A 24,071-nucleotide genomic window follows, 5' to 3' on the forward strand; every position below is an offset into this window, starting at 1 on the left:
GAGGCCAAAATTATAAGAGCCCAGAATGTTTTACATCTAACCATTTATTCTCCCTTATTCACTCTTTAAATGATATTAGACATAGATGATTGTTCAGTATTTTAACTGTCCTATTTAGTTTTTTCACTTCTGGGACAGAATATTCAACACTCAAAATTAAAGGAGAAAAAGTTTATTTGGTTCACAGATTGTAGAAGTTTCAGTCCATATTTGGTTCCAAAGCAGTGTGCATAAGAGGGATATAACAAAGAGAAACAGTCCATGGCAAGAAAGCAGGCAAGAGGGTATTAGTCCTTTTTCTGTCTTATATTTCATGAGAGCAGTCGCCCTAGGGCAGGTGTAGTATTCACACCCCCAAATCCTAGCCATAACTATGACAAATCAACCATTGGACTGATTCAGTAATCACACACCTTGATCGCAGCACCATACACTGTAGATTCAGTCATCTCCCAACCGTCCCCACCCCCACCATGATGGCCATTCAATTTAGACAAATGATCTACCTTTGATCTGTCATGGTGTGAAGGAAGGCCAGTGTATAGTTATTTACCTAGGACATTCCACTGTTGAACACTGAAGCAACAGCATTTGTTTAAATTTTTTTCTTTCCATTGACTTATTTTTGTACTTTTGTCTCAGTTCAACTGATCGTGTGTTGGTTCACTTTTCCTATATTCCCCTCCAGTGATCTATGTTTATCCTTGTGCTAACAGCATATTGTAATGATTTTGTAATTTCATACTAAATCTTGGTATTTTTTAGTATAATGGTTCTTGTTATGATGATTTGTATCTAAGACCAATTCCATTAAAGCCTTGTGCTCACTGGTGGTGCTTTTAAGAGGTAGCTGGACACTGGGTATGTGGATAAGGATTAAGGGTATATGATAATTAAATTAGTCCCACTGCTTAGTTTAGCATAGTTCTGGAAGTGGAAAATGGGAAGGTCCATCCTGGCTGTGGGTAGCACCAACCAATAGGCTTGTAGCATAGATGGAATAAAAGGATAAGAGAGGCACAAGATTACTGCTTTGCTGTCCCCTGTCTGCCATGCCAGGGACTATTTCTCCTCTGTAATGTCCCTCTGCCATTCTATTACCTTGATACCAACCTACTACGGACTGAAACCTTTACAAACTGAGAGCTAAAATAAACCTTTTTCCCTAATTTGTGTCAGCAATGAAAAAAGTAAACAAAACAGTTCTGAATTTGTTCTTTATTAAACTTGCTTTTGTTAATCTGGGCTCCACACTTTTACATATAAAATTGGTTTGTCAGTACTATAAAAAAGACTCCAGAAATTTTAAGTAGAATTATGTTGAAAGTATTATAATTTTGAGATAACTGTAAACTAGTAATATTGTCATCCAGTGCAGAAGCATTTATAGTTCACCATTTATACATCTTCATTCTTTAAATCTTTTATCAATGCTTCCCCATTTCCTTTGCAAAATTTACTCCTTGTTATTTGGTGCTACAGTTGTCAATTGAGTTCCATCTAAGTATTAATCAAGTGACACCTATTTCTGTTTAAAGTTAGCAGATTTCTACATATTATATTTGTGTCACTGCTTTTCATTAGTTCTGGTAGTTTGTATGTTAATAAAAATTTTAGCAAACAATTTGGCATCCAAGTATAAAAGATTTTTATTTTTCTTTTTAAAATTTTTCAAAAACTGACAAGTTTTTGTTAAGTATCTTTTTTCAGATTAAGAAAGATCACTCTCAGTTTTCTGAAAGTAAATTATTACATAGACTTACAAATTAAAAGAACCTTGCAATCGTATGATATTTCATTTGATTAAAATTCCAACATGTAATCTACTTTGTTGAACATACCAGGTACACTTCAAAGCAATGTACATTTTTAGTTATTTGGTATACAGGTATAAAAATATCAGTTGATTCAAGATAGTTGATTTTATCAGTGTGACCTTGTGTCATTACTGATAACTGCTTCCATCTAGTCTATCAAGTGGGGAGGAAAAAACTGGTTAAAATGTTCAGCATAGCGTATGAAATTATTTTCTCTTCACAGTTGTAAAATTCAATGCCTGTATTTTGAGACTCTAGAATTAAACCTATTAACATTTCAGATTTTTAAATTCTCATGACAAACTGATAGTGTTGCTTTTATAAAACAACCTTTTCATTTTTAACAGTAGTTTTTTGTCCAGAATATATTTTACTTGATTTAACAAATCATTCTAACTTTACTACAATTATTGTTTTGATGGTTTATTATGTTATTCATCTACATTCAAATAATCTTTATACTTAATATAGATCTTTGTAAACAATGTATTGTTAAATCTTAATTTACTCACTCAATAATTTTCCATTTTCAATTTCAATGCTTACTCTGTTAATGCAACTATTATTTTGTTGAAATTAAATCTATTTCACTATTCATTTTTGTCACATGTTTTATTATTATTATTTTTTTTATTTTGCTTTGGGATTTTTAATTTTATGAAGAATTCAATTTTGATATATTCACTTTTGAGCTATATGTTTTTGCTTTAAAGTATGATTCTAGTTACTACAATATATTTCTTACTTTTCAGTCTATTTATACTTAATAATGAGTGACATCATTAAACTGTACAATACTATCATTTTGCTCATCCATAGTTTTTCTTATCATGTATCATACATCCCCAAACTAGTCTTTTGTATTTATCTACATATTTTTAACTCACTTCAATCTTTTCTGAAAACTCAAGTATCCATTCAATTTAATATCTCATAGTGTAGAGAACTTCCTCTAGCTGTTTTAGGATCTACATATGAAGGAAATCAATACTTTTAGAATCTTTTCATCAGCAAAAAAACTTTATCTTCATTGAATTTTAATTTTTTTAACTACTTACAGAATTTACAGATAAACATTTTAGCACATTAAATATTTTGTCATATCTCATTATTATTATTGTTGTTATTATTAATTTTGGTGGTATCTGGAATCCACCTCAGGGCCTGTTGCTTGCAGCCAGCCACTGAGCCTCTGAGCTGTGTCCTAAGCTCATTCTCTCCTTTGGGTTCCACAGTCTGATGAGACCTTCAAGCATGTAGCTCATCTGGCAGTATATCATCTTCCTCTGGTGCTTTCAAGACTTTACTTTGTTTGACTCTTATCCAGTTTTCATGATCTGCCTGCAAAGCATGTTTTTTCTCAAAAACATCTCGCTTGGAGTTAACGGAACTTAATGAATCTGTAAATTCATGCTGTTCACCAAATAGGAGAATTTTTTTTCAAATAAGTTTTTGCTTTATTTTTTTTTTTTTCTGTATTGAAGATAATAACTATCCACATGCCAGAAACTTACTGATTGCTCCTAAATCTCTGAAACTTTTTCTCCTTCTTTTCAGAAAATATTTTTCTGTGTGGCTGTTTGATATGTTTAATTCATTTTCATTTTTGCTATTTTTCTTGCTTCTATCAATATTACGTATTGAAATTTTAATATTGGATGTCTCATAATTCTGAAATTTCAATTGTGTTTTCTTAACAATGATTTTAAAAAAGAAATAGAGCTTTTGCAAACAGGGAGGGAAAAATGGCTAGAGAGAGAGGAGGAGAAGAGGGCAAAAAGATGAGTGGAAGTGTGTTATAGGCATGTAAAAGTTTCCCATATTGAATAAGATCATTATCTATTGCAAAAATGTGCTAATAAAAACAATGGTTTTTAGTTTTCTTATTTTTTAATTAAACATGATAGTGTTTTCCTTTATGTCATCAAGCGCAGGCTTGATGGCCATTTAAAACATCTTTTCTGATAATTCACAATGCAGATCTTAGCTGGTTTATTGTCTGTTGATCGTCTTTTCCCTTTAGACTATAACCAGCTTTCATGGTTTTACACTATTTCAGGAATTTTGATTTCATATTGGTCCACCTGATTATTATGAATAGATTCTGAATTCAGTTATATTGCTCCCAGAATGATGATGTGTTCTTTTTTTCTAAGTAACTTCTAGCTTAGAGGGATCTGCTAACTGCTAAGACTTTAGTGAGCTGTGGCTCAGAATTCTCCTAGATGCTCAGCATTAGCTGTAAGCTGCTTTAAACTGGCCACTTCCTAGCGGGTTCAAGGATGGGATTGGGCTGAGTTTATGTAAGTATCTAAGGGCTCCTATTCTTAGTTTTCTCTTTTACGTATTTTGTCCCCCTTCGGTCTCTGGTAACTTAGGTTGTCCCATTACTACTTTACCTGGTTTCTGAAACATCTTCCAATCATCTCATTGCCGTGGTCATTAATGCTACTGCTCTTTCCTTCATGGCCTTTCATGTACCTTGTACCCACAGAAAGGAAGACTTCATTTTGGTCAGTTGTTCCATTTGAGTCTCTTCCATAACTTGGGTATTTATCAGGTTTTTATAGGAGAAGGATAACACTAGAGGATCACTGTTATATACTGCAAATGGAAGCACAAAGTGGTACTTCAAAAACATTATTCATTAAGCACCTGCCTTGAAAGCAGGCGGTCGTGAGTTCGATCCCCAGTACAGACAAAAAGGAAAAAAAAAACATTATTCATTTCATGAAATTCTGTTAAAATTCCTTTAATAGACTCAAATCATGTGTAGAACATAACTTAGCTTTTCTGCCTTCTTCTCTCAGACTCCAGTCACATGACTGTCTTTCAGATCCTTGAGCATACAAAATTATTCTTATTTCAATTTCTTGTGAAAAATTCTCTTATTTTCTTCCCTCTCCTCTCCTTCTCTGCCCTTCCATTCTCTTCACTTTCTTCCTGTTATGGCTTCTGTATAGATGTCCCCCCAAAGCCTCATGAGGTCATCACTGAGGCTTTTTCACAGGTGGCTGGATCTAGAGTGTGTGATGCTGGGATTGGCTCACGGTGCAAAGCTAGGCTCAAGGGCACTAGGATTAAATGTGTGGGTGCTGCCCACCCTAAGTAGCCTTTATAAGATGTAAGAGATAAAAAGAGCTATTTTGCTTTACTACCTTCTGCCTGCCATCTTTTCTATGCCTCCCTGCTGTGCCACCCTGCCTTGGAGTAAGCCAAATATGGACTGAAACCTCCTCAACCTGTGAGTTAAATCAATCTTTCTTCCTTTAATATATGAGTGTTGGATGGTTTTTCTCACCAAGGAGTCAAAAGTAACTAAAATACTTCCTTCTTTCCTTCCTTCCTTCCTTCCTTCCTTCCTTCCTTCCTTCCTTCCTTCCGTATGTCTGTCCTCTTCCCTCCCTGCAGCTCACCTAGCCTTGGTCCTCCTCTCTCTTTCTCCCTCCTTTTCTGCCTCTCCCTCTCTTTATTTCCTTCCTTCTTCACTTCTTCCTTTCCCTCCTACCTTCCTCCCTCCATTCTTTCTCTTCTTCCTTCCTTCCTGGATAATCTTCCTCTATATATTTGAATCTTCTAAATGCTGATATTTTTGCTACCATTATGTGACATTTACCTAGTCATTGTTTCATTTTTGCTATTAAGAAAGTAAGATCACTAATAAAGGTAAACCAGGTGTTGTAGTGAGAGTTTCCAAGGGAATGGATTTAATGCAGGACACATGATTTATAGAGTTATTTTATAATATTTACCCAAAGAGTCAAATGCAAAAGAGTGCAGGAGATTAGTCCATACTACAGAGACACGAAGAATCCAGCTGAGGGCCTGGATCCCACAGCAATGTCCCCCACAAGCACAAGCTGGAGGCCTAGAGCCCACGATGTGTGATGCAAGTCTGTATCATGCATCTGCATTGGGAAGGCCCCAAATGTCAGTAGTGAATGCTAGAAAGTCTGTGCCACCAGGCAAGGGATTGGCACTGGAGTCACGAAGCAGTGCTCAAAGAACCAAAGCTCCCGAGAAAAGAATCATAGGCATCCTTAGTGACAGCAAGGACCCACACTTATTCAATGATGAGGAAAGACAAGTTCATATCAGGAAAGCCAGCACAACAAACTTCTCCAAGAAAATCAACAGGACACTGTCTTCCCCTCCAGTTCTGCCTTTATGCTATGGATGACAATCCTCAGGTGGCCCTTCCACACCCAGCCCTAGGCTGATGCATAATAAACGTTGATAAGTTTACCTTATCAGGCTGATAGTTCATATTCTGACCGCTAAAAAATAACTCAAGGAATTAAGTTTGCCGTTGAAATGCAATGTTCTCAGCAGAAGTCCAGTGATTTTCAATAAGCATTCCCCAAGACAAATGGTAGTTAGGATTTTCTTCAGTTTTGAACAAATGCCATGGAGAACTTATGATTACATTAAGAATACAAAGTGGTAAAATAGAAAATGTATAAAACAATTTAAAAGGATACCTCTCCAGGTACTTATTGGAGATAATTTTTTTTTTACCTAGTTAACAAATCACCACTATTATTTTTGCCATTCAAATACCATTTTTGCTAAATTTGCTTGAATTTCAAGTTAGTCAAAATGCTTTTTCTGCAGCAAACTATGAATGTACATCCCCAACTGTACTTGCCTTATTGAATTGAAGTTACATGCATGTGTAGCATTTCCTCTAGAATCCAAACTTTCTCAGAACAATGACTGTGTCTCAGCCACCTTTGTATCCCTCACAAGGAGTTGAGTGCTACCTTAGAGCAGATATCCCAGATATATGTGCAAATTATTGATCTTTATGAGTGGATAGAATACTAGTGTGGGGTCCATTTTTTTCCTCTAAAGATGGCTGGTTCCAAGCAGAATATAGTGAGTCTTCTTAAATTTTTGTTGGTTTTATTTTAAAGGAAAAAAATTTCAAGCACACTGGCTTCAGCTATTAGCAAGCAAGGAGCATTCTTACCAAGATTTCACTGAATATAGAATATTCAGCCTTTCACAATTGTACTCATGAAATAAATGTCATGGATTTACATGTTCAACCTGGTAATTCTTCATTAAGTTGGGTTTCCCTTTAATCCTAAAATCATTACCATGATCATTACAATACAAAAATACTACTACATTAGAGGTCCAACATTTAGAGCAACCACTGTGCTGGCTGTTGTCTGATATCATATCTCAAATGATATATCTGTCCATTCATGCAGAAACCAAATACTCATGAGCTAACAAGTAACTGAACACAAACTTTAATTTGCCTTCTCCAGAAGTAAATCTAAATTAATAAACACACTACCTCATAGTGAGTTGTAGAAACTTAAATTTTAAGCTACTTGGTCAAATTTAAATACAATATACAAGACTGCTTGTTTTTGTGAAATAAAATTAGTTAACATATAACTACCGAATAATCTACTGCTAATAGAACTAGAAAGTAAAATTATATATTCCATAAAATAAATTCTGTAACTTTCTTGAGGAATCTAAATTCATGATAGTGAAGAATCAAACTTTCTTGGGTTTATTCAGGCATCTACCAGTAGATGATATTATTCTACAGTTCTGAGTTCTAATAATGAATCCTCTGTCTTATTGTAAAGCACTAACTATGTTCTGATGTCATCAATAAAGATAACTTTAGGCATCATATTTATAATTATTTGGGGTTATATTCTATATTCTTCTAATTCTCAGAAACTGATAATGAATTCCTATAATTTATACCTATCCCTTACCTATCAGCATATTTGATAATCAGTTAAACAGTAAAAGCTATGTATGTTAATAGTTTCATTAGTACTGTTAAAGCTAGTCTGAAAAGTTCAATCTCCCAAATACTTCTCAGAGTTTAAATCAAAGTAACAAATGCACAATTAACCTGAACAGAGGAAGAATGCCTACTCAGCACCTTAGAAAATGGTCCAGTTGAGTTATGAGTCATCTCATTTTGCAAAGTAGCAATAAAAATAAGCCTTTCGTTTTGCAGAGGTACCATTGGCATTTACAGAAGATGATTAAAATAAAGAAGAAGAATAACTTTTGCATTTTATCAGAATGGAGGTATTTTATCTTGCCCATGAATTTTTGCCTTCCAGATTTTATCGATCAAAGAAATGTCTCCAGAAATTGTCAAGGGTATACTAATTCTACAGGGACTCCCAGGACTGTGACTTACCTTATGAAAGTTTCTGAAATAAGCTGCCTTTTCATCTGGAAATTTTTCTAACCGTCTTGGTCCCTTGCTGGAAGCTTTCTTGAAAACCAACCAGCATCTTCTGAAAATCTGAAAGTAAATAAAGGAATTCTATTATCCTTTTTACATGAAGTTTCTTCATACAGGAACTTTACATATTGTTAGCTCACTGAAAATAAGTTCATTAAAGTGATTTACTTTATAGAATAATTTTGCCATTAAATAATGTTACTAATTAGTACCATAGCAAATTAACAATTATATTTTAAATAAAATGAATTTTTGCGAATAGATTGTGTTATAAGATTTTCAATGTGTTGACTTCAATAAGCTAATGTAAGTAAACCATCTGTGTCGGAACTACATATAGTACATGGCATTTATTCTCATCTTCTTCATGCCAGACAATTCTCTGTTTTCCATGCAGGCACAATAGCAGTTTAACAAGGTTAAGGGACACTGTTGGTTTTCTAATGCTGAAGAAAGATCACATTTAAAAATTAACTTGTTTTGCAGATTTTAGTGTGTTTAATAGATGCTTTGTGTTAATTTAGAAATAATACGAAAAATGTTTTTGCAATGGGCACATCTGTCTCTTTCTATTTTTATAGTCCCCAGTATTTATGAAATACTTAGGTATAATGAAGTTCACAGTTACTGGATTAAACAAGTATTTTTTCATTTTAATATCAAATTAGAAATAATGTCAGAATTTGAACATACATCTCTTAACTTTGTTAAGAATATGACTTCTCATTACAAAATAGAAACCACTATTCTGCATTTCAATTCTAATTACAAAATAGAAACCACTTATATTTTATGAAACTAATGAACATTAGACTTTTGGATTGTCTTTCACCTTATTCCTATCGTGTCACAAGCCTTTGCAAGTATATTTGAAGTTTATGGTACTAGAATGAAGCTTTCTTTGCAGAAATTAAACAAATCTGGGAATACAAATTAACCACACTTTTACATTTCAAAATTTAGCACAAGGTTTGCTGCTGTGTAATTTTTTCATAGCATAGAAATGAGAAAATTCACCAAAAGAAATTTGAGGAAATTAGGTCACTATATTTATCTTCTACACTTCTATTTAAATTGCAAAGTTGTACTGGTATGGTTTCTGTTCAGTAAAGAACAGATAATGTGATCCTTTTGAATTATTTTTTTTCTATGCATTGGTTTTCGGTGGCAGCAAAATTGCTTTTCCTGTGTTAAAGGATACTTTTAGAGCAATCACTTATCATTAGCAAAGCAGAATAACAATGCAAAAATGTACACTATCTTGCTGTCTTTTTTAGACCTTCTCTACAACTGGAAATGCCCCACATAAACGAACATGACTGTCCTTTCTGCCTGGAATCAGATATATTTTCCCTTTCAAATAACTATTCATGATTCACCTGGAAATCAGGTGCTGTTTATTCCTTTAGAGTTCCTAGCATTCTTTCATAAACTTGATTTAATTGCATGCTGTGTCTGGTTAGTTATTTATCCCTTACTGATCTCTGCCTCCAAAGTGAGACAAAATGTTAAAATGTTGAATATATGATATAAATATATAGTTTAATTCATTTGTGTATGAATTTTCTTAGGGTTGTAGAATTCTGATTTTTAAACTTATAAATGTTATATTTTAAGTGAAAGCAGATTCAGAGTGAGCTAAACATAGGCCAGAAAGCCTAAGTGCCCCCATTTAGGCACTCAATATTGTTGTAGGATAACCCTAATAACAAATAATGAGAAATGAGAGATTTAGTGTTTTTATAGTAATTCATCACTTTATTATTACATAACAGACGTAAGCGGATATAGGTAAGACTGATTTCTAAAGACTTGAGGTAAAACATTATTTATAGTGAGGCCCTTAGTTTATTTTTTGGAAGAGTTAGTTCCATGATAATTAACCAAATTTCTTTAACATTAAGAGCTTACATATGATGGTACATTTAATGCTCAGGCATTAACAATGGTAAAGGGCTGAAGTAGCTGATAAAAACACTAACCAAACTAAGTTTTATTCGGCTTTTTTCCAAGACTTTTTCCTGTCTTCCATGTTGAGATTCAATCCAGGGTTAGAAGGAGCATTTCTGTGCCCGAGCTCCTTAGTCTCTTCTGATCTTTGAGTAGTTTTCAGTATTTGTTTTTCATTATCTACAAAGTCTTGCAGGCTACAGACAGGTATTTTATAAATTGTTCTTCAATTTCTGTTGTTTCAATTAAGTTATTAAAAAATTCAATAAAAATCACAGTGAAATGAACCCAACATGTTTATGAGCTCATGTTTATGAGCTATTTATATATTGATCTGATCTCCATTTGACTTTTTAAACAAAATAAACAAGTAATTATTTAATAAATGCAAATTTATTTCCCCTTTGATGCAATTTTTAAAACTATCGCTTTTAAGAGGTAAATAATGAAAAATGTCTCAGTGTGGATAATTTTCAAGTGTCATTCTGTGTAAATGTGAAATCAAATTAAGTGTGAGTAAGGGCATTAAATGCCACATCCACTTTGGGAGGATAAAATAAGCGGAAATAAGAAGACATTGCCTTTGTGTCCTTTCATGAAATCAGATTTTATGAGTGTACTATGATCCGGTTTAGATCCTAGAACTGACATCTTCTGTAAGTATGTTGGAAAACGTCCAGAGCATAAAGACTGACTTCCTGAGACCAGGAAATCACCCCGAGGAAAGAAAAAAAATATTAAGAATAGGTTTCATTTTGATTATAAATGAAAGAAATAGGTTCCTTCTTTTCATTTATGGCCCTTCAGAATGAGAAGTAAATTAATGACCCTCATTAGCAGAACAGGAAGAAACCCCAGACTCCTCAGGATCATTTGAAGTTGCAGAGGCCATTTGACTGGTTTGAAAGAGAAATTAGTACTGGCGAGAAGATTCCTCTTTTCTGTGTCTTTTGGTTGGCAGAGGACAGTGCTCCTGCCTTTCATGGTTTCTGGGTACTGCTCCTCTCTATTCTGGGGGACCAATTTCATCTTCTACTCAGAGTCCTCTTCTAAACATGTTGGTTTTCTCACAAACTGGCTACTGGTCAACTCTCAAATTACCCTTTTAGAAAATTCCATGTTGCTGACAGGGCTCCACAAAGCCCCAGAATCCCCAGCTGGTCCACACCCTCATTTTCTACTGCATTAAACAACCAGCCAGCTTATAATTAAATACCTTCTTAATCCCCTTCCATCTGATGAAAACCCTTTTACCACATGGCAATCTCTTGCTTTAAGTGCTTTCTCCCTTTCAAGGTGATTTTACACAAAAGACATTCTTTTTTACGTTTAAGACTTACTGTGAAGTAAATGGCAGATTTCTTGGCTTTAATCCATCGCTATAATTATGTTATTTAGCCAGGAGTCATTCACAAGCTTTAACCTACCTAAAAGTTGGATTTAATGGGCCTGTTCCATCACAAGCTATTGACCTAATGAACCTTGCACTTCAAATAGGGTTTTGGTTGGAAACTTGAAAGAACTTCTGAGCATCAGAATTGTCAAACCTGAGAGTTCATTGCACGAAAGAGTGTCTCGAGATTTTAAAACATAGAAGAAACCAGCATCATAAAGTGGATTATATTTGCATTTCCTTCTAAAAACAGCACACTACACAAATGATACCTTGGGAGTTTAGAATTCAATTATTCTTAACTATGTATCAGGTAAACATATAATGCAATGAATAAACAAACAAGTAAACCACTATTGCATGCAAGGATAGTTATTACAGGAATATACTGAGTGATTTCAATGACTTAGTCCTCAGACTATCCTCTGACAAAATATATATCGTACAATTAAAAAACATTTCTTCTTTGCAAAAAGTAACCATTACACAAGGTTAAGTTTAATGCACTAATGTGTGCAGATTTAGCTATCTTTTCAATATAGAGATGAAGTTTAGTATCTTTCAATATTGCCTTATGCGTATTTGCAGTTATATAATAGTACCTCAGTTGACAAACTTAATTTGGAAATGATGGCCATATTTGTGCTTGTGTGGGAAAGTCTGCCACGGCTGTGGCTGCAGACCAAATTGTGTTCAGACAAAAGCATTGGTGACTGACGTACCACTGTGTAAACTATCACAGGAGTTGACAACTTTGTTAGCACCAGGACTAGATAAATTTTTGATGCATGAGATAGAGGTGGAATGGGTGTGAGCTTTGGATGAGTCAGATGTGTACAACCCAGATGCCTGAAATGTCCTGCAGTTTACAATAGAGCTCTAGATCCTTTGAGAATACAGGTCCCTGAGGACCTGAGGAGGGGGATCTCAGGCAGTAACGGCCACTGGGGTGATGAGAAGGAGCTGTAAACACTAAGGAAGTTGGTTTCCCATCACCCCAGCTGACATGTGTGACCCATATTACTACAATGCCAGAATCCCTCTTGTTCCTGCATTCATTTATACCTGCATTCAAAAAGTATTTGAAAGTTCCATAGATACAGTACCTAAAATTAATTATAATAATAAAGAACAAGGTTTTACCCTTATTGACACAAAATTCCTGCCTCATGAAATTTTCTTTTCAAAGGAAAGACAAGTGATAGCACATAAGTAAGTGTAATTGTGAGCAGCCTCTGAGGACACTACATGCTGCAGAGAGAGACTTATAGCACAGTGAGGGAGAGGGAAATTCCAAATGAGGTCGAGGAAGACTCACACACACCAGGACATTAATCACAGAGTTATAGGGAACCAAAGGATGAGTGATCCAGACATGTAGGCAAAGGGATTTATTGAGAGAACTGCAAGTGTGAATCTCTTATGTGGCATAAGAGGAAGAATCCAGTTTCAGAAGCATTAGTGCTAGGTCCTTAAAATGGAGGCAGGAGGGCATTGTTAAACAGGTCTCTGGCACATCCACAACTAACTCTGACTGTGTGTGTGTGTGCGCGCGCGCGCGTGTGCGTGTTTCATGCATTGGGAGAGATGGACCCCAAGGCCTTCACGCTGAGCTATATAAATTCCCAGCAATTTTTAAATTTTTATTTTGCATCACTGTCTTGTCAAATTGCTGTTACCCAGGTTGGACTCAAACCTGTGATCTTCCTGTTGCAGCTTCCCAGAGGGCTGAGATTGCAGGCAGGTGCAGCCACACCAGGATGACAATTTACTTTTTTACATAAACTGTTTGCCCACAACACCACATACACGCAGACTCTGGGGACCTGGAGACACTGTGATTTCTGGAATAAGGTTTTATTGTCTTCAAAATGCTTCTTGAAACCTTTTCTCTTGTTTCCTGAGACTGCTCAATTCCTTTCTTAGAAAATAGTTTAACTTTTACTGAGCTAACTCTTGACAAATAAGAATTATAATTAACAACCCACCTTAATGCTTAAACTATAAAAACAGGCTCTATCTTAGAACTTTATAGTGTATTTTAAAGATGGCTGGAATTTTGTGTCTTCTAACTTGAATTCTTAATAAACTCTAAATAAGTATCACTAGCCTCGATTTTCACTATGTTGTTTTAATCTCAGGCCATAGAGGAATCTGGTATTAAATCCTCCAAGAGCTGTAAGGAGCTACGAGCGAGGGCAGAACATATGAGAACAACCATAGGAGTACAGAAAAAGGAGAAGCGGCTGGAGTAAGAGCTTGACCTCTGTTCTTGGTGACATGCTACCAGGAGCTTGGAGCCACCACGGATCATGGTAGAGCTTGTGCTGTAACCAAAAAGGCTGCTGTACCTACTTACTGATGTATACACTAGACATTTTATAGAAATACAGACACTTTAAAATAATCAGAGGTTAATTCAATAGAATGTTTAAACAGTTCTGAATATGTGAGAATCCACATATGTAGCCTAAGTTATCAATCAAAATTGATAGAAATATAACATTTTTAAAAATTGATTTTATTGGTATTTTGATATACATAATGACTATATTCATCACAAGGTATTTGTAACTGTGTGTAATATACCTTGATTTTTTCCCGAATTCTCCTCTCCTCCCTTCAATCTTCCTTCCCCTCCTATTAACAAATATTTTCTTTCCATTTTTAGTCTTCTATTCTCTCTTTTTATTTCATTTTACCTTCTTTCCCTTCCCTCTGCTCCCCAGTTTTCATTCCCATTTGAACATTTTATTCCTATTCCATATATCAACAGTTAATTTTTATCATATTTATGCTTTTGGTATCTCACACAAGAGAATGAGATATTTCAAGTTATGTGTCTGATTTATTTCACTTAAAAATGTGGTCTCAAGGCACATCCATTTATTTAAAAATGTCTCAAGTTTATCCCTCTTTATGGCAGAGTAGTATTCTATTGTATATTTGAAAACCCCATATTTTCATTATTCATTCATCTGTTGATGGGGATATAGGCTATTTCCAAGATTTAGATAATACAAATTGTGCTGCTATAAACATGGATGGACATAAATCACTGTGGTATGATGCTTTCAATTATTTTGGGAAGTTACCAAACTTGGTCAAATGGAACCTCTAGTTGTAGTTTTATTAGGAGTCTCCATACTGATTTCCACAGTGGTTGTACCAATGTAAACTTCTACCTTCATTAGAGATGGTTCTTTTTTCCTCTACCAGACAGATGTTTTCTATTGGTTGACATCTTTTTTAAAATTTTTATTTTGAAATGAATAAAAAATGGAGTCATTCAAAACAAATGGATGGACATAGTACATGATTTAAAACCACAGTACAAGGTGATCTACAATGGTTACCATGATGTCTCTCATTATCTTCAATAGAATTGCCCACGTCATCAGTTACAATAAAATTGAACATAGCAGTACAGAACAAAATCAATAAAAACAAAACATTGGAGACATTATAGGACTTCAAAAGAGTATAATAATCAAACCAAAATGGGTATCATAGTGAAACTTAATTGTCTTCAGACAGTTGCCTGTACTCTCAGACTTGATACTATCAAGCATAACAGATTCGAATAAAATTAGTCAAGACAAGACATTGATCAAACAAGACAGATGCAAATAAAATCAGTCAAAATAAGGCAATGTAAGTAATACAGGACTTCAGACTAAGTTCATAGGAAACTAAAGCTGGTTACCATAGTATATCCTGCTATCTTTAGAATAGATGTCTATGCCTTCAAATCTAGTACAAATAGAAAAACTGTAACAGAATATAACCAAACTAAACAGAGCAGTAAAAGCAATATGGGTATCAAATGTGATAAAAGATTAACAATGTCCTCTGCCTTCCCTATTTAGACAATTCCTCCCCTTTCACTTTTATGGGGTGCATTGTACATTTTGTATCTCACTGACTCCTTTAGTTTTTAGATTAGGCAGGCAACCTGCTATTTACCTAAGTGGTTCTGGACCTTTTTACCCCAGAGCTTAGTCTCAAGTTGAATCCATTTACCTACAAGAGCCTCCAGGCTTTCCTTCCTTATAGCTCAGCAGTTCTCCACTGTATAAAAGTGTCACTTATTTCCAACCAATCTGCAGGTGATGGGCGAGCTTCCCCCATTGTTTTCTGGTTCCCTGTCACATAGAGCATTATTTTCTCATCTTTGACTTTGAGTCCATAAACTCTTTTTCAGGTTAATTATATTTCTTATGTAGAGCATCTTGATGGACCCTATCTCCTGATCCACTCTGCCTGTGCTGCTTTTTTTAGTGTATGGAGGCCATCCATGTTAGTGATTATGGTCAACTTCTCTGCCTCATTTCTGCATGCTTTTTTTCTGTTGTTGGTTGTCTGCTTTTGCCCTTCATTCCACTGTCTGCCCTGTTTAGCAAGCCCCCTCTGTCGCTGTTCTTGAAACCATGGTCTTTTTTTCTTTCTCTCTAGAATGTCCATCAATAATTTTTGTAGGGTTGGACTGGTGGTCACGAACTCCCCCCAGTTCTTCTTTGTCATGGAAGCATCTTGTTTCTCCATTAATTTTGAGAGACAGTTTTGTAGGGTACAGCAATCTGGATTGGAGGTTATTTTCTTCTTTCAGGGCTTAGAATACTTCACTCCAAGTTCATCTTGATTTGATGGTTTATGTCAAGGAGTCTCATGATTCTGAAGGGGTTTCCTCTTTATAGGTGATCTGTTTCTTTTCTCTAACAGCTTTTAATATTGTGTCCTTGTGTTGAATTTCTGAGATCTTGATTATTATATATCTAGGTGTAGATCTATTTTGGCTATAGTTGGCTGGAGTTCTGTATGTCTTATGTATTTGAATATCATTTCCTTTTCCTATGCTTGGGAAGTTTTCATTAATTATTTCTGTAAATAATCTTTGTATTTCATTTGTGTTTACCCCTGCTTCTTCACCCACATTTTTTTTTATTCATAAGTTATAGAGCCTTTTGTCATTTCTGGCCTTTGCATTGTTACTTCCTGATTCCTTGTTATTTTTAAGAGATCTTTCCATTTGTGATCACACATTGCAAACTTGTCTTCAAGGTTTAGTTTCTTACAAGCAGTTTTGCCTGCTTTCAATGTAGTTTTTTAATTTCCTGGTAATCTTTTTGAATCTGTTTCATGTATTCTAAATTTTTAAAAATTTTTTTATCAAAAGTTTCTCTCTGTTTTCTACGCTCCTCGATTCTTCCATCTGTGTCTTCTTGAGAGGTACTTAACATTTATTTTTTATATCTTCCTTTACTTGTATTAATATTTCTGTTTTTAGTTCTTTTATAATGTCACAAAGATAATTCTTTATACTACATGCTACTTTTCCCGAAACCCCAGGTGTGCAACCCCCCATCTATTCTGTATTCATCTCTCCACGGCCAGCACTGTTTGGTTTGGAGGCTGGAGAATTCCTTTTGTTTCTTCCTCTTGCCATGTTTCTGGTTTCTTCCAGACAAGTGTATAGCAGAGGTCCCAGCAGTTCTTGTATTGGCTATAATCACTCTCAAGTGTGCTGGTTAGGGATTGCTGCTCTCCCTAGTCTGCTGCAGACCACTGAAGTACAAGCAGGGGAGGGCAAGTTTGGCCCCTCCCTTCTGATCTGGTCAACCAGTGGGGTCTTCACCACATCAGTGCATGCTGCACAGATGGGGCTGATTAGGTATACTTTCAGGGAGACCTGATCCTTGGCTATCGGATGTGCACAGGGGCGGGACTCAGTCCAAGCAATTTTCACCAATCTGCTCTGTGCTAGGAGTGGCTGACAGAAGCCGCTGTAGTTCTGGTTCCAGACTTATCCTGCCTGACTCCAAAATGTCACCCAGCCATTCACCCACTCCTGTGGGAGGACTGAGTTCCCCTGCACTCACTGCAAGTTGAGCTGGTGCAGATCTCCCAGCTGATGCTGTTCTTCATTCTGCCACTTCCCTATGAGACTGCATCCTCCCACCAGGGCCCTCATGCTCGCCAACCTCCAACTTCATCACAACCTCGCATCTTTGGATTCCAGTAGGGTTTTGTACACAATAGGATCATCTCTGGCGAGAGCACATCTAGCTAAGACCTTCTGTCCACATTTTTTCTTTTCTCTTTTTCTCTTTTTTTTCCCCCTTTAGTTTCTTCCTGGTTCGAGAGGGTCCATCTCCTTCTGTCTGGTATTCTCCAGGATGTTTTATTCCAGCATCTGAGCTGTTTTTCACAGAGAGGCTCTTTACTTTGCTGCTTATTGATCCACCATCTTCCTACACTCATCTGGTTGATTTGTTGATGATAGCCATTCTTTCTAAAGTCAGATGGAATCTCAGTGTTGTTTTAATTTGCATCTCTCAAATGACAAGTGATGTTGAACATATAATTATTCATATAATTATTTGCTGTTTGTACTTCTTCATCTGAGCAGTGTTTGTTCACTTCAGAGTCCCATTTTTTGGATTGGGCCTTTACATTTGTGGGGGATCTAATTTTTTCTGAGTTATTTATATAATCTAGATGTGAGTCCTTGTCAGAAGAATAGTTGGTAAAATTATTTGTCACATTCCATGGGTTGTCTCTTCACTCTGTTGACATGTGGAAAGTCACTTTTGCAAGCAATTTTATTTCTTCCAAGGAAGGTTTGGCCCCTTTGTTAAAGATAAGCAGGCCAAGTGTGCTTTGAGTCGTGTCTGCATCTGCTATTCTGTTCCATTGATCCTCAGGTCTTTTACCTTTCTGATCACAGTAGCACTGGAGTGCTACTTTAAATTGGGGATTGTGATGCCCTTGCCTTGCCTTTGTTGCCTAGAATTGCTTTTGCTATTCGAGGGCACTTCTGCTTCCATATGAATTTTAAGATAGTTTTCTCTAGTTCTGTGAAGTATGCTGTTGGCATATCTGATTGGGATTGAATTATATCTTCTAACAATTTTGGATGTATGGTGATTTCCACTGTACTATTTTTGCGTATTCTTGAACAGGAGGTATTTTTTTCATTTTCTGGTAACTTCTTTGCTTTCCTTTTCCAACACATGATAATTTTCATTATACAGGCCTTTCATAGCCTTTGTTAGATTGATTCCTGAGTATTTCATTTTTCTTCATGCAGTTGTGAAAGGTGTTATTTCCTTGTTTCTGTATCACTGTGTTATTCATGCACAGGAATGCTACTGATATTTGGATGATTTTTTTATCCTGCGGTGCTTTGAATTTGGTATTAATCCTAGGAGTTTTTGGTGGAGTTTTTGAAGTCTTCTATATAGAATATCATGTCACCAACAAGTAATAATATTTTTTTCTTCCCTATCTGTATTCCTTCTATTTATTTCTTTTGTCTAACTGCTCTCGCTAATGTTCCCAGAATTATTAAATAGAAGTGGAGACAGTGGGTATCTTTGTATTGTTCCTGATTTTGGAGTAAAAGCTTCCAGTTTTTCTCCATTTAGTATCATATTGGCTACTTACTTGTCATACATGGCTTTTATGAGATTGATATAAAGATTTTCTGCTCTGATTTTCTGTACAGTTTCTTTTTTATCATGAACTTTGTCAAATGCTTTGTCTGCATCTATTACATTAACATGTGACTTTTGCATTTGCTACTATAAATGCAGTAATAAAATTACAAATCAAATACAATAACATACATTGAAATATAATAACACTTTAAAACTTTCAGTATCTGCAAGAACAAATATATAAATCCGGAAAGATTTTTATTGCAATAACAAGATTAACTAAATTAACAGGAACTCTTTATGACAGAGCATGAAATGATTGAACACTATAAATAATTTCAAGTTCACAAGTTCTTTGAAAGAAATTGACATATATTACATCCCAAACTAGAGAATTAAGTGAATTGAAGTAAAATGGAATAGCAAAATTTTAGGCCATCCTATGAGAGATGTCAATACTAATTGAAGAGATATAATAATTGAGATACTGTAAGGAGAGCAATAAATAGAATAAGCACAGCTTGCTTGTATTTGGTTTATGGTTGAAGATGTATTTAAAAGCAATGCATAAAGATATTGCAATCAAATCTAGATCATTAGATATATATGACAAAAAATGAAAATTGACTTCACATAGTACCCTTAAATAAAATTCTGATGTATGTAGTCATATTCTCTGTTTCTCTCTCTCTCTCTCTCTCTCTAGCTCTCTCTCCAAAATTCTGCAAAGCTAGATGAACAGCATTTCTGCTTTTTAGTGCCTGTCACTCTCCCTAAAATGATGTCATATGTACATAGTTTTCAGAATTAGATACATTTTTTATATGAATGTGAAAGGCCTAATAATTATAGCCTTGGGAAAAAATAGTGCACTAATTGGTTTGTCCATGATCTCAAATTAGGGGAAAAATAGCACATAAAAGCTTAATTATATGAGAAAAGAAGAAACTGACATACATAAGAATTTATTATTTTATTCAGGAAAGGATACTGGGAGAATTAAACATTGGGTCACTTATTAGAAGGTTTTTTCCTATACTCATAACTGTATTGAGTGCATATCCAGAATAGAGAAAAAACCGTATGAAATTCAAAAGGAAAAAAGACAATCAAGCTTTAAAAGTGCAAAATACTTGTACACACACTTATAAATAGGGGTTGTTCAAATGACTGATAAACCTATGATTGTGCGCAATCTCATTGGCACTCAAAATATCTTTAAAAAGACACAACCTTATTCTCACAAAACTGAAAGAAAAGTCCTGAAAGAAAAAATAAAAATATAGCAAAAAGTGCTGATGAGGATATGGAGCCATGAGTTTCATGTGCTTCAAGGGAGCCTCCCTGAATGGATACCTGTCTTGAATCTCATAGCACTATGGAAAATTGGCATAGAATCCAGCAATTCCACTCTTGCTTAGATACTTAATAGAAAACTGTGCTCCTTACATAGAAAGGCTTATGAAAGGAATATTCATAATTGTCTGAAGAGCATACATAGCTGAACACTATGCTATCTTTAAAACATACGTGAAATACCACACTGCCTATATAAATTTCAAAAGAATTTATTATTTTATTTATTATTTTATCATGTTTAATAAAGAATCTAACTTTAAAAATAATGCATGATTCTGAAATACTTTATACAAATTCCCTTTGTTGTCAAAAACACGCTATATGGTTGAGTGATACATGCTTAGGTGCTATGTAAACAATATCAAGAAAATAGCTCCTCTCATAATCAGGATAGTGATTGACTTAGTTTGGGATAACAGTATGAATAAGAAGAAACTATTGGAAGATCATTCTTGGCTGCTAATAATGTTCTACTTAGCAGATAAAATATGTACCTAGATTTGCTGTAAGTGGTCCATTTTGTATATGCCATTTTCACTACAACTGTTTTAATTTATGATTATTTTTAAAGTTAAAACAACCACGTGTTGAAGTTTGCACATATATTGGAGCATCCATTTTATTCCTGGTCCCTATTTCTATAAATAATGTAAGAGAGACTGAAGGATTGATTCTCTAATGTTTTTCAGGATATCAGATGGCAGTTTCTGAAAGTGTGATAAGAAAGGTATTAGAATAAACCATTAATTAGACTAAACACTGTAAAAAAGCTAGCAGACACCATATTGCTTTTGGCTAAGATGCAGAGGTTACAGAATTTTTATATTTAATGCATCCAAGTTGCTAAAGAAATTCTGACAACTTTAGTTTGTCTATTAAAATAAGTTAATAGTGACTACATTTGAAGTAGAAGATGAAGTCCGTAGAAAAAGGGTATTTCTTAGGGCTGTGGAGGGAAACATGGTGGAATTATAGCTACAGAAGGTGTTACTTTGACATTTTGTAGAGTAGCTCTGGTCACTGTGCAGGAGGTTTCATATATGACCAGTGAATTCTTACAAAGGCGTGAAAGAGGAATATTGATTAACTCATTTCATCCAAGTACTGATTTTGGGCAATTATCTCCAAGTCAAGCAGTACTACCCAAACTGGATATGTGTTACCAAAAATGGATGCATGCAATGCATCTCTATGTCATCAAAACCTTCCTTGTGGCCCATCTTATATCCATATTATATTGCCTCCAATATAAACTTTAATATATCTGGACATTTATTAAAGCAGAGGAGACTATGTTTTATGTTTCATTATTTGTGTGGACAGTAATAAACTATTTTCAATAATTGTTCCTTAGAATATACTTTTCAAAATTCAGCTGTTATGGAAATCATGACATTTGACAGTGTGCACATTAGTTTTTAATTATCTTTGTTGGTGAATTACAATTTAAAGCAAGAAAAGGATTTTTCTTCTTGCAGCAGTATAATCATTAAAAATACATTTTGGATGACTACAGGATTGTGCAAATATTTTATTTTTTCTTTTTAAAAAAGACACAGGATATCAGTGAGTGAACTACAGAAACCTTAAAAATCATTTGAAATACCACAACTAATCAGAGAAAAACATTGCCTACACTGAGAGATATTGTTAATGAATATCAATTGTACAGAGTAATAGACTTTGCTTTGGCATATGATTATTTTTGCCCACTCATTTTCATCTTCTTAGTTCCTCCACCCCAATTCTTTTCTTCATCTAATAGACTTTCTTCTACTTTCAGACTGAATAATCTCATTCATCTGATCAGATCACAATGGAATGAAGTTATAAGAAGCAAATGGCAAGAGAAACGTCAAAAATCACACAAATATATGGAAATTGGATACATACTGTTAAGAGACTGGTTAGAAAACCAGGTAAGATATTAAACAAAAAAATTCACTCCTATATCATGTAATCTGAGGAACTACTTTGAGTGTAACAGTATGTGATACATCAACCATTGCTAATGTCATATTATCTTATTTTGAAATTCTATAACATTGTTTATTTCTCTATAAAATAGAAACATAAATAAACAAAAGATTTTCTAGCCACAAATATTAGGGCAAACAAAACATTACTAGATTCTGTGGGGCACAGCAAATACCAAATCAATAGAGGGAAAAATATAATAAAGATCAGAGCAGAAATTAATGAATGGGAACTAAAGGAATACTGGAAAAGATCAATGAAAGAAGGATGGTTCTCTAAAATGAGAAAATTGATAAACACTTAGCCAAACTGACACAAATTAATAAATTTACTGATTAAAGGGGTGATACTGAAATAAATACCACAGGTTAGTAGAAACTATTTTAGAAAGTTATATTAAAGATTCCATCTCAAGAGCCCAATATGCACAAGGTGATTCCAAGCAAACGAGGGAAGATTTGGATCATTGCTCCCAATGGGTAGAGACCACCCAGGGTCCTAAATCACAAGAGGACACACAGGACGTCTCTGAGGGCCTGACTGGGCCACACCCAGCAACATCTATGCTGTCTAGAGAGCTGAAGGTGCACGAGGTGACTCAAAGTGCATGGGGGAAGTTTTGGACAATAGCTCCCATTGGTAAGACCCTGCTCAGCATCCTAAATCACCAGAGGACTCATGGAAAATCTCTGCAGGTCTGACAGGGCCACACCCAGTAACATTCATTCTGTCTTGGGAGGTGAAGTTGCTCAACGTGATTCCAAGAGCACTGGGGAAGCTTTGGACCATTGCTCCCAGTGGGTAAGACTGCATCCAGCATCCTAAATCACTAGAGGACATATTGGAGGTTCACTTGGGTCTGACTGGGCCACAACCAGCAACATACATTCAGTCCCAGCAGTCAAAGGAGCACGAGGTGATTGCAAGTAGAAAGGGAAGCTTTGAACATTGTTCAAAACCCAAAAAATATAGGAAAATAATAAAGGTTGCAATAGTGAACAGGAAAGGAAAGATCTTTTAAAAGTAACATGGAATCAGAAAATAACAATTCACAACTGCAAGATGATGCAAAGAAAAACAACATAAGATTGATAGGTATAAACAAAAAAAAATGACAACACAAATAATATCAAGAGGATATTTACAGAAGTAATAGCTGAAAATTTCCCAAACATGAGAATGGAAACTGACATACATATCAGTGAAGCATATAGAACTCCAAATAGCTATAACCAAAATAAAACAACACACAGACCTATAATAATCAACATCCCAGAAATCAAACGTAAGAACAGAATATTAAAGGTGTTAGAGAGAACAGACAGGTCACCTATAAAGGAAAGCCAATCAGAATCACAGCAGACTTCTCAACACAAACAATGAAGTCAAGAAGAGCATTGAGTGAAGTATTTCAGATTCTAATGGAAAATGACTTCCAACCCATACCCTGCAAAACTGTTTTTCAATATGAATAGAGAAATAAGATACTTCCATGGCAAAGAACAGCTGAAAAACTTCGTGACTACCAAGGCAACCATGCAAAGAATATTGAAACACATTCTAGATAGATATAGGGAAAAACCACTAAGCAAGACAGACAATGAAACAGAATAGAAAGGTAAAGAAACGACAGCAAAAAGATAACAAGTCAAAAATAATCCAATATATAACATTAATGTAAATGGTCTCAACTCACCAATTAAAAGAAACAAACTGGCAAAATAGATCAAGAAACAACATTCAAACATATGCAGTCTGCAAGAAACCCATCTAACCCAAAAGGAAACTCATAGACTGAATCTCAAAGGAAGGGAAAAATACCTCGTGCAACAGAGCCCCCTCACCCACAAAAAGAGCAGGGGTAGCAATTCTGTTTGCAGACAATGTGAACTTCAAACCAA

General features: G+C 35.0%; 1 protein-coding gene across 1 annotated transcript in view; it reads right to left on the bottom strand.

The window, feature by feature from the left end:
* Dok6 (docking protein 6) overlaps positions 1-24,071 on the bottom strand; it is a 457,708-nt gene that overhangs the window by 289,267 nt on the left and 144,370 nt on the right. Inside the window, exon 2 of the mRNA XM_003466521.4 lies at positions 8,005-8,112. Within this exon, the coding sequence (XP_003466569.1) occupies positions 8,005-8,112 (108 nt within the window). The remainder of the gene's footprint in view (positions 1-8,004; positions 8,113-24,071) is intronic.

This window comes from Cavia porcellus, unplaced genomic scaffold (genome assembly GCF_034190915.1).
Source record: "Cavia porcellus strain 051 isolate PalLab524CR breed Dunkin Hartley unplaced genomic scaffold, mCavPor4.1 scaffold_20, whole genome shotgun sequence".
In the NCBI taxonomy this organism is placed as follows: Eukaryota; Metazoa; Chordata; class Mammalia; order Rodentia; family Caviidae; genus Cavia; species Cavia porcellus.